Source organism: Eurypyga helias, unplaced genomic scaffold (assembly GCF_000690775.1).
Source record: "Eurypyga helias isolate BGI_N326 unplaced genomic scaffold, ASM69077v1 scaffold9476, whole genome shotgun sequence".
Taxonomy (NCBI): Eukaryota; Metazoa; Chordata; class Aves; order Eurypygiformes; family Eurypygidae; genus Eurypyga; species Eurypyga helias.
The window spans coordinates 18,666-31,809 of record NW_010258652.1 but is presented as its reverse complement, the minus strand read 5'-3'; the positions used below and the strand labels follow the sequence as shown (position 1 = coordinate 31,809).

At 39.8% G+C, this 13,144-nt stretch overlaps 1 protein-coding gene across 1 annotated transcript in view; it reads right to left on the bottom strand.

Annotated features, from left to right (window-relative positions):
- Positions 1-1,522: 1,522 nt before the first annotated feature.
- TMTC4 (transmembrane and tetratricopeptide repeat containing 4) overlaps positions 1,523-13,144 on the bottom strand; it is a gene marked incomplete at its 5' end in the record, with an annotated part of 27,304 nt that continues 15,682 nt past the window's right edge. The window contains 7 exons of the mRNA XM_010154427.1: positions 1,523-1,674; positions 2,193-2,262; positions 8,984-9,096; positions 9,584-9,698; positions 10,380-10,521; positions 10,644-10,751; positions 10,919-10,998. Of these exons, the coding sequence (XP_010152729.1) occupies positions 1,523-1,674; positions 2,193-2,262; positions 8,984-9,096; positions 9,584-9,698; positions 10,380-10,521; positions 10,644-10,751; positions 10,919-10,998 (780 nt within the window). The remainder of the gene's footprint in view (positions 1,675-2,192; positions 2,263-8,983; positions 9,097-9,583; positions 9,699-10,379; positions 10,522-10,643; positions 10,752-10,918; positions 10,999-13,144) is intronic.

Below are 13,144 nucleotides of genomic sequence, written 5' to 3'. Positions count from 1 at the left end.
TGCCTGGTCACTTTTTCCCAGAAAATCTCTCTTTAGTCTGCAACAACACAGGAGCTGATAGGTGTAATGTCCTTAATCAGAAAGGACTGAAGTGCCCGAGAACATGTGAATTAGCTCCTGGAGACGCTATACTGTATTTAGGAGAGGTCCTCCTTGAGGCAGGAGCTAAAGCAATTCTGAGTTGTCCAAGTTAGATGAGGCTACCTGCATGAACAGAAGCTCTAGCTCACTCCTCTGTCACCTCACAATTCTTTTCCTTTTGCTGCTTGCTAAAATCGCCCATCTTAATCTAAGAGTATTTTCTCCATTCAAGCATGGAAAGGGTGGGGCCAGCTTCCAGGGGGAAGTGATTGTTCCCCTGTACTGGGCACTGGTGAGGCCGCACCTCCAATCCTATGTTCAGTTTTGGGCCCCTCACTGCAAGAAGGACATTGAGGTGCTGGAACATGCCCAGAGAAGGGCAACAGAGCTGGGGAAGGGTCTGGAGCACAAGTCCTGTGAGGAGCGGCTGAGGGAACTGGGGGTGTTCATCCTGGAGAAGAGGAGGCTGAGGGGAGACCATATTGCTCTCTACAGCTGCCTGAAAGGAGGTTGCAGAGAGGTCGGAGTTGGTCTCTTCTCCCAAGTGAAAAGTGATAGGAAAAGAGGAAACGTCCTCAAGTTGCACCAGGGGAGGTTTAGACTGAATATTAGGAAAAATTTCTTTGCTGAAAGGGTTGTCAGGCATTGGAACGGGCTGCCCAAGGAGGTGGTTGAGTCACCATCCCTGGAGGTATTTAAGGGCTGAGTTGATGTGGCTCCTAGCAACATGGTTTAGCGGTGGACTTGGCAGTGTTAGGTTAATGGTTGGACTTGATGGTCTTAAAGGTCTTTTCCAACCTGAACAATTCTATGATTCTGTACCTCAGCAGTACACTGGCTGACAATAGTTTATGGTCAAATCCTTGTCCTCATTTGCTCCTGTATAAATCTGTCACTTCGAAGGGTGGAGCCAGAAACAAGAACAAGGGCGTAACTCAAACTACAAGAGTAGACTGATGTGCTGGAGAGAATCTATTCTTCCACTGGCTCTGCAGGACTGGCAGTAGAAGGCAGTAATAAAACTGAAGTGGACAGATATTCTTCGTACTTGAAAAGATCAGTATTTAAACAGGAAATTGCACTTTTTTAAGAATCACTTTCAGAAATAAAACTGCCTTCTGAAATTCATCCTGCTACTAAAAAGTCAGATGAAGATATCAAATTACAAGTGAAAGCCATGAAATTCCATCTGCATTGCTTTCATATACCTATAAAAATGTTCTAAGGGACTTTAAAAGCAGTTCAAGAGTGAAAATAAAATGATCCCCCAAAGTGCAGCTGAGATGTTAGGATCTGTAGGAGGGCATAATTGGACATTCAAGCGTGCGGTGCTGGTGGTGTTATTATTTTTGAGAAATAATGACTGAATCCTTTACATGGTCAAAAGTACCCATGTAACATTAATTGTAAAGAGCATGCACGGACAACCTGAAAAGAAACATCAGGCACCGCTTTTCTTTTGCAATTGCTCCAGTTTTCTTCTTAAGAGGTTGTAGTTTTCCTTGGTTCCAGGAGCCATAGGATCAAGCTTCAGAGAGACTTCATAGTGCTTCTTCGCCAAGTCAAGATTTCCCCAGCGATGATAAAGCACAGCTGGAACACCAACGAGGAATTTCATTAGCAATATTGTTGAATAACGTGCAATCTTGCCAATCACTTGGAAAACAACATTAAAGCGCTTGTTTTCAGTAAGGGTCTATCGCTGGCTGGTGGCACAGTAGCTGCTTGTTCTGTTGCCAAATGCAGGAGCAAAGCCTGGGAGCAGCACTGGCATGGGAATGATGAAGGAATGAATTACATTTGCAGCCATAAATGGCAGCTCTTATCTGGTGAGCTCATTGAGGGTTACAAGCACAGCATAAATGAACCAATTTGCAGACACTGAAGTGCAGCTACCTCTGGGCTGGATTGTGCAGCCCTCTTGATCTGTCATATCGTGTGACAGCTTTTCTGGTTTAGTGCCCTGTTCTTCTGGCTGGCAGTTTTTCTAGGAAGTAAAATAGAGGTCTGCCCAGCAGCAAGAAGGCTCAAAAGATTGCTTTTTCTTTTTAAACACAATTAATATGAAGCAAACAAACAATACAGCTGATAAGAGTTAGAAAGGCTCTTACCCAAATTACCATGATAACTGGCAGCATTTGGATTGGCTTTAATTGCCTTGAGGAACAAAGCTTCAGATTCCTGAATAATTTAGAAGAACAAGTCAACAGGATAGTCTACTCTTGCAGTATATAAAATAATGCAAAATTTACCCACAACTGTAACTAAAAACCCTCCCAAACTATGCCATATCTATATACTACTGTATATATATTCTAAGCCTACGTGATTCTGTATCTCAGGTGACAACAGCCTCCAGAAAAAAGTAATAATGCTACAAATAAGTGCCATGCTTTCACAGGCTGCTGTTATTTTAACAAGGAGCTATTAAGCACTAGTAAAGTTTGCAAATCAGTTTGCTTAAATCATTCTTTTTCATAGTTACAATATTTTCAAAAATTACTTACTGAAGTTTTCCATACTTATTCAGTAACGTTAAGGATAATGTAATTCAGCATCTGAGCAAACTGCTTTTAGACACCTTTCCCTTTAAAACAGTTTTTAGCATTTAAAACAGGGGCATTCCAGTAAGGCCCTTACAAACAGATGTTTCAGCAGGGTTCTCAAAGAAGAGTAGCCTACTACTAAAAAAAAAACAAAACCCAAACCAAACCCAAAAACCGTTGACTGAAATATTCCTCACAAGTTATCTTTTCCATATTCCCACTTGTGGCGTGTAGTCTTAGGACTGTTGATACCTGAGCACTTCTTCAAAAAGCTGAGCTCCCTCACCACAAATTCAGACAACAATTCACTGCTGAATTTATTCTCTAATTCAAACCTTTTTATTTTCCCCAAATAGTTGCTTATATAGACACTTTTGTTCCAGAGCATATTTCCTGCAGAAGTTCCAAAAGATACAGCCCCTTCCCCAATCCAAATGGAGCATAGTTACATGCTTGCATGCAAGTTTAGGTATTTCAGAGAGCAAATTTTACAGATTTCTATGCTGTGCTGTGTTTTAGGGAAAGTTGCTCCTTCAGTTTCAATGCAAATGACCTGAAGATAAAATTACCTCAGTGCGGTAGGCTTCCATCTGAATGCACATACTTGCTGTCTGAGGTATGTGAGAACAACAACCTGGGGAAAAGGCCTTTCCTTTGTGCTAAGCTTTTACTACTTGATATAGCCACAAAACACAACACAGGATCTACTGAAACATAAAACCTGTCAGCCAGATTTCTGGTCCCACCATCTTCTCATGTGAAGCATGAAATAAGGGTCCCTCAGGGAACAAGAAATTTCTGATGTCAAGATTGAGTCACTCAACTTTGAGCTTCCCAGTACATCAAAATTCAAACCCAAACTACATGCTTCTTTCAAAGCATTCCTTGGCACAGCTGAGGCTGCCACTCTTTAGCCAAGAGAGACTGATGCAGAAAGTGCCTTCATCTTCTCAGGTCAAGGAAATTACAAACCCGAGGGTCCTCGACTAATCTTTTTGCAGAACATCCTGTTTCAAGAGAAGGAATATTTTGATAGGAGTGAACAAGGGAACCTGATGTCTTGAAATTTAGGGAGCACATGACTCCACAGTGCAAGTTTTAGCATTACTTTTCCCTGAGATAGCAGCAGCTGCAGCATTCTCATACCCAGACTATTAATGTTCCTGGATGCACTGGACTCTGTTTTGGATGATGGGACTGGCTGCACTTTCAAAAGCTCTACAGATGGCACCTAAGAGGGGCAAGTAGGAGAGAGCTGCTCTTCAAAGGGATCTGGTCAAGACAGACAAATAGACTAGCAGGAAGCACAGAATGGTTGAGGTTGGAACGGACCTCTGGAGTTCATCTGGTCCAACCTCCTTGTCCAAGCAGGCAGGGCCAGCTACCCAGGACCATGTCTGGGCAGCATCTCTAAGGATGGAGATTCCATGACCTCTCTGGGCAACCTGTGCCAGTGCTGGGTCACAGTCAAAGAAAAAAAAATATTTCCTGATGTTCAGAGGGAACATCCCATGTTTTGGTTTGGGCTTACTGCTTCTTGTCTTGTCACTGGGTACACCACTGACAAGAGCCTGGCTCCACCCACTTTGCACCTTCAGGTATTTATATATAACTGAGATCCTGCCCCTCAGATTTCTCCAGGCTAAACATTCCCAGCCCTCTCAAACTTTCCCCATAGGAAAGATGCTCCAGGACTTCTCTGGACTCTGTCCAGTATGTTCATGGCTCTCTGGGAACTGGACACAGGATTCCAGGTGTGGCCTCACCAGTAAAGGGGAAGGATCACCTCTTTCAACTGGCTGGCAACAGTCTTAAGACAGACCAGGATATCATTAGCCTTTCTGCCACAAGGGTACGTTGCTGGCTTGTGTTCAATCAATTTGGTGTCCACCAGGACCCCAGGCACTGATCTGCCAAGCTGCTTTCCAGCCGATCAGCCCCCCAGCATGTGCAGTGCATGGGGTTGCTCCTCCCCAGCTGCAAGGCTTTGCACTTCCCCTTGTTGAACTTGATGTGGTTCCTACCAGTCCATTTCTCCAGCCTGCTGAGGTCCCTCTGGATGGTAGCACGACCCTCTGGCATCTCAGCCACTCCTCTCAGTTTGGTGTCATCTGAAAACTTGCTGAGGGTGCACTTTGCCCCACCATCCAGAGCGCTAATGAAGATGCTGAACAGGACTGGACTGCAGGAATCTCATGAAGTTCAACAAGAGTAAATGCAAAGTCCTGTATCTGGGATGGGATAACCCTATACAAAACTACAGGCTGGGGGGCAACTGTCTAAGAAACAGGTCTATAGAAATGGATCTGGTTGGCCTGGTAGGCAGCAAATTGAATAAAAAGCCATCAGCATACCCTCACAGCAAAGATGACCAACCATATCCTGGGTTGTATTAAGTACATGCACAGCCAGTAGATCCAGTGAAGCAATCCTTCTTCTCTATTTAGCACCTGGGGGATGACATCTGGAGTATGTGTCCAGATTGGTGTTCTCCATTAAGGAAAGACATGGACATCAGCAAGTCCAGCAGAGAGCCACCAACATAGCTGGGGGCTGGAGCACAAGACATACAAGGGGCGTGTGAAAGAACTGGACCTTTTCAGCCTTCAGAAGAGAAGATGAAGGAGAGATCTTATTGCCATCTACACGGTACAGAGAAGATGGAAACACTCTTCTCACAGGTCTGTGGATGCAAGCTGGCATACAGGAAATTGCAATTAGATAAAATGAAACTTCACCCCACACATACTCTAAGGGTGGTCAAGCACTGTAAGATTCTGACCAGACCAGTTTTAGAATCTCCATCCGTACAGGTTTTCAAGATTCAATTTGAGATGGCCCTGGTTTGGGTCAGGTGTTAGACCAGATAACCTCTTGACGCCCCTTCCAGTCAAAATTACTCTATGATACTAAGTCAGTCATTGGAGAATCATACTGAAACTCGAACATTTGGCAAGCCTGGTGGTGTTGCAAGACAACCAGACAAGCCTAAAAATCAACAGTGGATTTGCACTTGAGAGCATGTAGCTGTATGAAGTCCCACAAATCTGTATTTTTTCCACTGCAAATTTTAGTTTTTTGGTCTAGTAAGTAGGTCTTCGCTTTCTTCACTGGGCAGGTTAACAGCAATCAAAGTGAAACCTGTTGTGTCCAATTAATTCAGTTTTGTGCCTAAAAGTTGCCACCTACACAAAGGAGAAGCATCTAATATATGGGCTAATCCTTTCACTGCTGAAGCGCAAAGGGGCAACATGTGCAATGCATTCCCAGAAAATTTAATGAAATAGATTCTCAGAGTTGGCTGCCATTACCATACATCTTCAGCTACATGCTGACAACATTTTTGTCACCACTGCTTTGCTCAGCAGCTAGTAGAAGCATACTGGCTGATTAAAGGCTATTTAAGGTGCATCATATTCATATTACTGTAGATATATGGAGTAAATATACATTCCATTACATCCGGCGATATTTGAAATTGCTCTGTCTTGCCAAATCTTTAAGTGTTGCCAAGGAACTTAGACACTGCATACAGCAAAGGCGTTGAGTAAGCACACTGCATTCCATCTGCTGCCAAGGCCACAGCACAAAATTGTAGCTTGGCTTTATTTCAAATACAAAAAATGCTGAATGGTTTTGAATTATTGTACTTTTTACAGAAAAAGCATAGATGTATACATAACAAAACCACAGCACACATAGTTTCAAAGAACTAAACATAGCTTGGTTCTTCATCCATTGTGACAAGAAGCAGCATTGAAAGGAGAACTCTAACTTGCTATAACAGATGTTAATTAAAAAAAAAATCAAAACCAAAACAAAACCACCAAAACAGCTCATCCTTGATGTGCTATTGTTTCTGGAACAATAAATCATTCATGAGTAGATACAAACAGAAATCATAAAGGGTTGGGGTTTTTTTAGTCACTTAGGAAAACCATCTTCTGCTGAAAATCAAAGTGCATTTAAAACTGAAGGAGACTATTGTGTGCTTATTGGAAGGAAAGCTTTCATAACATAGTGAAACCTTTTTGACTCAATGTCTTTTAAAATAAGGGATAACAAAAATCCCAGAACAAATCTTGCTTTATGGCAACAGAGCCAATACAGTAACAACTTTTATACAGACACATAACTAGTAACCTAATAAATGAAATGCCTAAGGTTATACAACACATCAGACACAGCCAGGCAGCCCTCTGAAAATTACCTCCATCACCTTGACAGTCTCCATCCTCCTCTCCTCCCTTCCCACCCCAAACACTCAATAAAAACCCTTAAAGAGCCATCCACTTCTCTCTTTGTTTTCATGGTGAAGGGTAGACAAGGAATATGAATTTTCCATGGTTTTTTATTGTCATTTAGCATTCTCTCACTTAAAAACCCCTCTCTCTTCAAGCAATGCAAAACACAGCTGCTGATATCATTAACCTTTTCCAAGTGAGCCCACTTCCCTGTTCCCTTAATTTGCTCTCCCTGTTATAACCTTATCAGTTTCAAGCTACTAGTTAAGTTTTTAGCTCTATGCAAACCTAGTTCTCCATATTGAACTATTACAGCACTCACTGGCTCTCTGCTTTCTTCCCTGGACTCCACTGCTCCTTTTGCTTTATTCAGGATGCTGACTTGAAAGCTTCATTTTCTCCCACTATCATGTCTACTTTGTCTCCAACACATTCTCCTGCAGCATAATGACCTTTCAGAGCTAGCAATCAAAATCACTACCTCCTCTCCTATTTTTTTTAAATCCACTAAGACAGACTTGTCTCTCCTACACCTGGAAAAGTTTTCTATCTTGTTTTCAACTTATTTTTTCTACTTTTTCATTATAAATGCTCTTTATTCTGTCATGCTGTATACTCTTCTTGATGAATAACGATACAATCTTTTATTCTTTCAAAATCATGACTCACCAAAATAATCCTGACAATTACCTCCTCCATAACCTCATCCCTTATGCATTCTAGATGTTAATTCCTATCTTTCTGGAACTTTGTTAAAGTAACCTAAAAATATATGTTTTATAACAGTCTCAGGTGGAGAGAGAAAAGAGAGTGTACAGGAAAACCCCCCAGCCAGTCTAGAGAAACAGTAAAGGGGAGTGTCTAATCGCATCACAAACACAAACACAAGCAAGTGCTGAGCTGTCACAGGCCCTGGCTTCACGTGTGGAGATGCCATGACTTCACAGCCCAGCAGGATTGTAGAAATTTAAGTGGACACAGAGTAATTGGTGGAAAAATTGTATTTCTTCTCAGAAGTTTATCATCATATAAATCTTCTGACTTTGCATATTCTGAGGATGTTCCTTCAGTGCTGCTAACATCATCACTATCAAGAAGCCATCAAAACCCCCAAAAGCCACAGTTGAGTAAATGATGTTTTCCTGAGGAATACCAAAAACTTCCTTGATTATTAATTTGTCTCTATCACATACATAAATCAATGGCTATAGAGTCAATTAAAACAACTAAAGATAACTGTGTATGATTTATTCTGTTAGCTCAAAATCAGTGCTGCTAACATCATCACTATCAAGAAGCCATCAAAACCCCCAAAAGCCACAGTTGAGTAAATGATGTTTTCCTGAGGAATACCAAAAACTTCCTTGATTATTAATTTGTCTCTATCACATACATAAATCAATGGCTATAGAGTCAATTAAAACAACTAAAGATAACTGTGTATGATTTATTCTGTTAGCTCAAAAATTTTGGAATCTTTCCCATCGGTTCCATTACAGTTACTACTTGTAAATATAAGTAGCTAATGCTGAGTACCACTCATAGGCTGGGCCACTGCATCCAAGAGAAAGTTTAACACATTGCTCAATCTCCTCATAATATTGTGGGATTACTCAGGTATCCCATCCTTAATCTGGGATTAGCAAATCTGTAGTATCTCTATTTTAGAGGGCGTCTAAAGCAACGAGGCTAGAATTCATATCGGGTAATGGTAAACCTTGCTGCCTTTACATACAAGAAGCACAAGGACTAGCATATCACATCTAATTTTAGTTCCTGAACCGAGGCCTCTAAATCAGAGCAGGCTTTCTCCACTGGCAGTGAAGCAATGGAAGACTCTAACTGCCCTCTAGTGTGCTTAACAGCCTATTTCTCTCCGCTGACCACTGACATAGTTTAGGGCAGCAACATTCCTAACACAATTAAAAATATATTGGGATGAACTCAGGCCAGAATCACACAGCAATACTGTGACAGAAATGGGCACTGAAACCCAATTATCGAAGTCATAGTCCACAATGACCTCCTCAGACACTTTCTACAGAAATTTACAGAGTTTAAACAGGAAAAAACCAAAACAAAACAAATGCGCAGAACACTCTAGTTACCTACCTTATATTTCTGTGATTTGCCCAGTACATTTGCCAATGAAAACATAAGGGAATGATCATTGGGTATTAATTCCAGGGCCTCTCTTCCAACTGCTTCTGCTTGAGCTAGATTGCCTGGGAGCCCATGCAGTGGGGGGGGGGAAAAAAAAAGGCATCTTGTAACACAGCCTTATTAGTTACTTTTTATGCTGCAAGCACACACTTTGTATGAATAGCTGATTACATGCATTTTTAAGGAAAAACCGGGTATCACACACAAAAATGTAAACCCCTGCAGAACAAGACAATCGCAAACCTCCATTTCGTTTTCAACAGATAACACTTTGAGAAGAACAACAAAGCTGAGATCCGAAAGTTCTGAAGTTTGGTCTACAACGTGCATCCATAACGATGGCATTTCCAATAAGGTTCAGAAACTCAATTTATGGGCTGGATTTAAAGCGATACTTTAAAACCACTGAGTCAGAAGTTATTCTTATATTTATAAAGAGTGCCTGGGTAGCCAAAGAAGTGGCAGAACTCCTTTTAGATGAGTACAGATAAGGGTTTACGTTTTGCAAGACACTGAATTATTCATTAAAACATTCAAATGGGTTTATACCTGTGTTATCAAGCAATATAATCATATTGTTCCAAGCTAAACTATGCTCTGGCTTCAGAACTGTAGCATTCCTCCATGCATTCAATGCATCTATATGGCGATTCAAATCTGCATACTAAACAGAAAGAAAAACTCAGTAATTTCACCCTGATTTGCTTTACTTTCCTATCATACACTAAAGATACCGAAGAGTTGGTAATGCTTCATTCCATTCCAGTAGAACATGTTTTCATAGACAAAATAAGAAATGTCAAAAGAATACTAAGGTAGTATGGAAGAATAGAGTGCTATATTCTGATTTTACCCTGCTTTTCTCTGGGACGCAGGCCTGGTTTCAAATATGCATGTACCAACAGGGCAGGGAAGAAAACCAGCACACAATTTAAAAATCTACACAAGAGAATAAGTAAATATTTAATATAAATATTTCCAAGAATCAAAACAGATTTTTTTGACACAGTTCTACTACCTAACAACATACTAATGACTGCAAAACAGCCTAATACTGGGAAATGGTTAAGAATATATTCTGAACAGAAGATTACAAACTATATTTTTCCTTATCCCTCTTTGTATGAAAAAGTAGGACAGCCAAAGTTTGTGTGGAAGGAAATATACTGGGAAAGCTACCAAAAATATGAAATCACCCTGAACTACAGAACAAGCGAATTGGAATACCTATCACCATTTAACAGAACAGCAGAATGTGTATATACATATACATATATATACACACAAACACACACACACACACAGAGATTACTGTCATAGCTATCATTTGTTCAAAAGCACTTACCAACCGCCCTAAATTGTAGTAACAATCTGGGTATTTTTTCCTGTGTTTAATTGCTGTCCAGTAGCTTTGCTCTGCTTCTTCAAACCTTCTTAAACTGTTCTGTACTATTCCCAGATTCATCCATGCAGCAGCAAAATCAGGCCTGGGCAAATTGGGAAAAAAACCCAAGAGAGAGGGACAATTGAGCATTTGGAACGCAAGACCTTATTGTATCATTTCTGCTCAGTTGGTGCAAAACACTGCTTAGCATTGTTCTAAACGTACTGTATTTGTACAGCTAAGGACAGCAACTCCTCTGCTTCTTGGAGCTCATTTCTTTCTTTCAGAATATTTCCAAGGTTGTTCATAGCGTGTACATATTTCGGATTCAACCTAAAATTTAAAATTTAAGAGCTGATTATTATGTATGGGACACATATTACTATATGCACATTGCCAGCTCTGCAAGGTTGCAGACCATCAAAATGAGTATCTAAGCATTTTGTTCATGTTAAACAGGAAAGCAGAATAGTTCATTAAGGCAGTAAAATTCCTAATACCTTACAGCTTCTCTGTAGTATTTGATTGCAGCACTTTGATTTCCTTTGTCAGCCAGGTTTTTGCCAACATTATAGTGTACCTGAAAACACAGATGAACATTCTACCAGATGCTGTGTACAGTTAGATATTTTGTGGAGCCAAGTTGCTAAAAATTCTTACTGAAAATACATAGTCAGCGCTTGTGTCATTCACTGCTGGCTTTTGTTGTAGGTGGATATTTAAGATTGGACAATATATACAATGCAGACAGCAAGACAAAATCTGAGGAATAAATGAATGAATCAGCTTACCCATTCCAGCTATTTAAGAAAGATTATTCACTTGCTGATTTTATAAACTAGGTCACCATGCTTTCCACAAGACTCTCTTTCTATTGAGACCTCCTGCTCTTCATTGAATTTATTTTTCAGATAAGTAAGAGAAAATTACTCCATTTCACCACAGCAGAAGAAACATTGCAGCAACCTAAGCATTGATTAAACTTTGCTTTTGCTATAGCATAAACTAGAAGAAACTCAACGGAAAAACAAAGCTCCATATTTCAAAACCAAACAAAAACTAACACACACACACACACAATTATTGTCTTGGGATAAAAATGCACCAAACAGCATTTCTGAAATAAAAATAATGTGTATGGCAACTTGTTGGAGACTCTGCCTATTAAGAAGAGGAGAATGAAGGAAGGATCTAGAGCTTTGGGATACAGCTTCAGGGAAGAAGCCACATCATCTGAAGTTATGGCAAGGACTAGACAGGAATAAATATATTTCAAAACAATCTGAGTTGGAAAACATCTCAAATCCTACTTTAGGACAAATCTCAGAAGACTACATCACCTGATGAAAGAGAAGATTCAAGTTTAGAAATAACAGAAAGGTACTGGGAGTACTGACTCCTGAAAATAGACTTTTCAGCAACTAGATCAGAACTCATTATTTAAATTACCTAATTATCTGAAATCAAATTGTATATACTTCATCTAAACCAAACGCGTAGTGTAATTTCTGCCATACATTGAAAATCTAATATAAATATTTCCAAAAATATTACACAGGAATTACTTCAGATTGAAGTACAAAAAGATAGGTTCGTAATGCATTTAGACATCATCTTCATTCACAAAAGGATTTTCTCTCATGTGTCCATCAAAGGAAAAATCCAAATTGTATTTGGCATAATACCTGGGACCTATTGATGCAGCACAAACAATTATGTTTGAACCTAACTGTTACGGTATTTAATTGTTGAATTCCATCTCTATATGGCTGTGACTATGCAGTAACATACCATTGACAAATAAAGTTAAGAACATTTTCCATGCTTTCTAGAATGAGTGGTAAAGTAGTTTCACTGGTTTTACGGACAGCAAAGATGCCATAAAGCTTACTAAGCTTATGCAGAAGCAGCTCCTCAGGCTGCAAGATATAAAACAGCACAAAAATTTAGCATCCCATAAAAGCAGTTCCAGCACAACTTCCAAGAAAAAAAAATAAAAAATCCAAGCACTTCCGCCGTACATTCATAGAAATATGACAAGGCCCATGCCAAAGAAGCAATGGAATGGTACATTTATACCAGCACTTAGCCATTCATAAAGATCAGTTGAAGGTGTGAAAAAAACCCCAAGCAGAATAGCATTGTTTTCCCACTACTCTTTTGAGTAAAACAATATGCCCTGAAAGATGTTTCTTAGGACTGAATTCTATTTGTATATCTCTTCCAGAAATTTCTCAGCATACTGTGATAACACTCTTACCAATCTGGACTGCTCTGATTATATATGCTGAAGTTTGTAGACTCAAAATTTATTCAGAGCAACATTAGGTGATTAAACTTTGCTGTGTTTCCAGATAAAAGATAAATTGTGGCTAACCAGAAATAAGGAAAGGTTTCACTCAACAATATATATTAGCCCTTAAAATACCTGACTTCACATTTCAAGATCGGCAAACAAGATTACGTTAACCTGATTCAATTTCTTTAAGAAGCTTTAAGAAAGTTCAAAAATTTTGTGGTTCCCCTCCCCATTTTACAAAATGTCATAAGCATTACTGAAAGAAGAAATTTGATTGAAGACTGGGGACAGAGAATGAGAAAAAAACCTGTATACACCAACCACTCAGTCTTTCAAATGTCAGCTGTCTTATGTTAAGAAACAGTCAGCACTGCCCTTTCTATCTTTCTCATTTTTTTAAAAACATGGACCTTCTTTATATCCATTT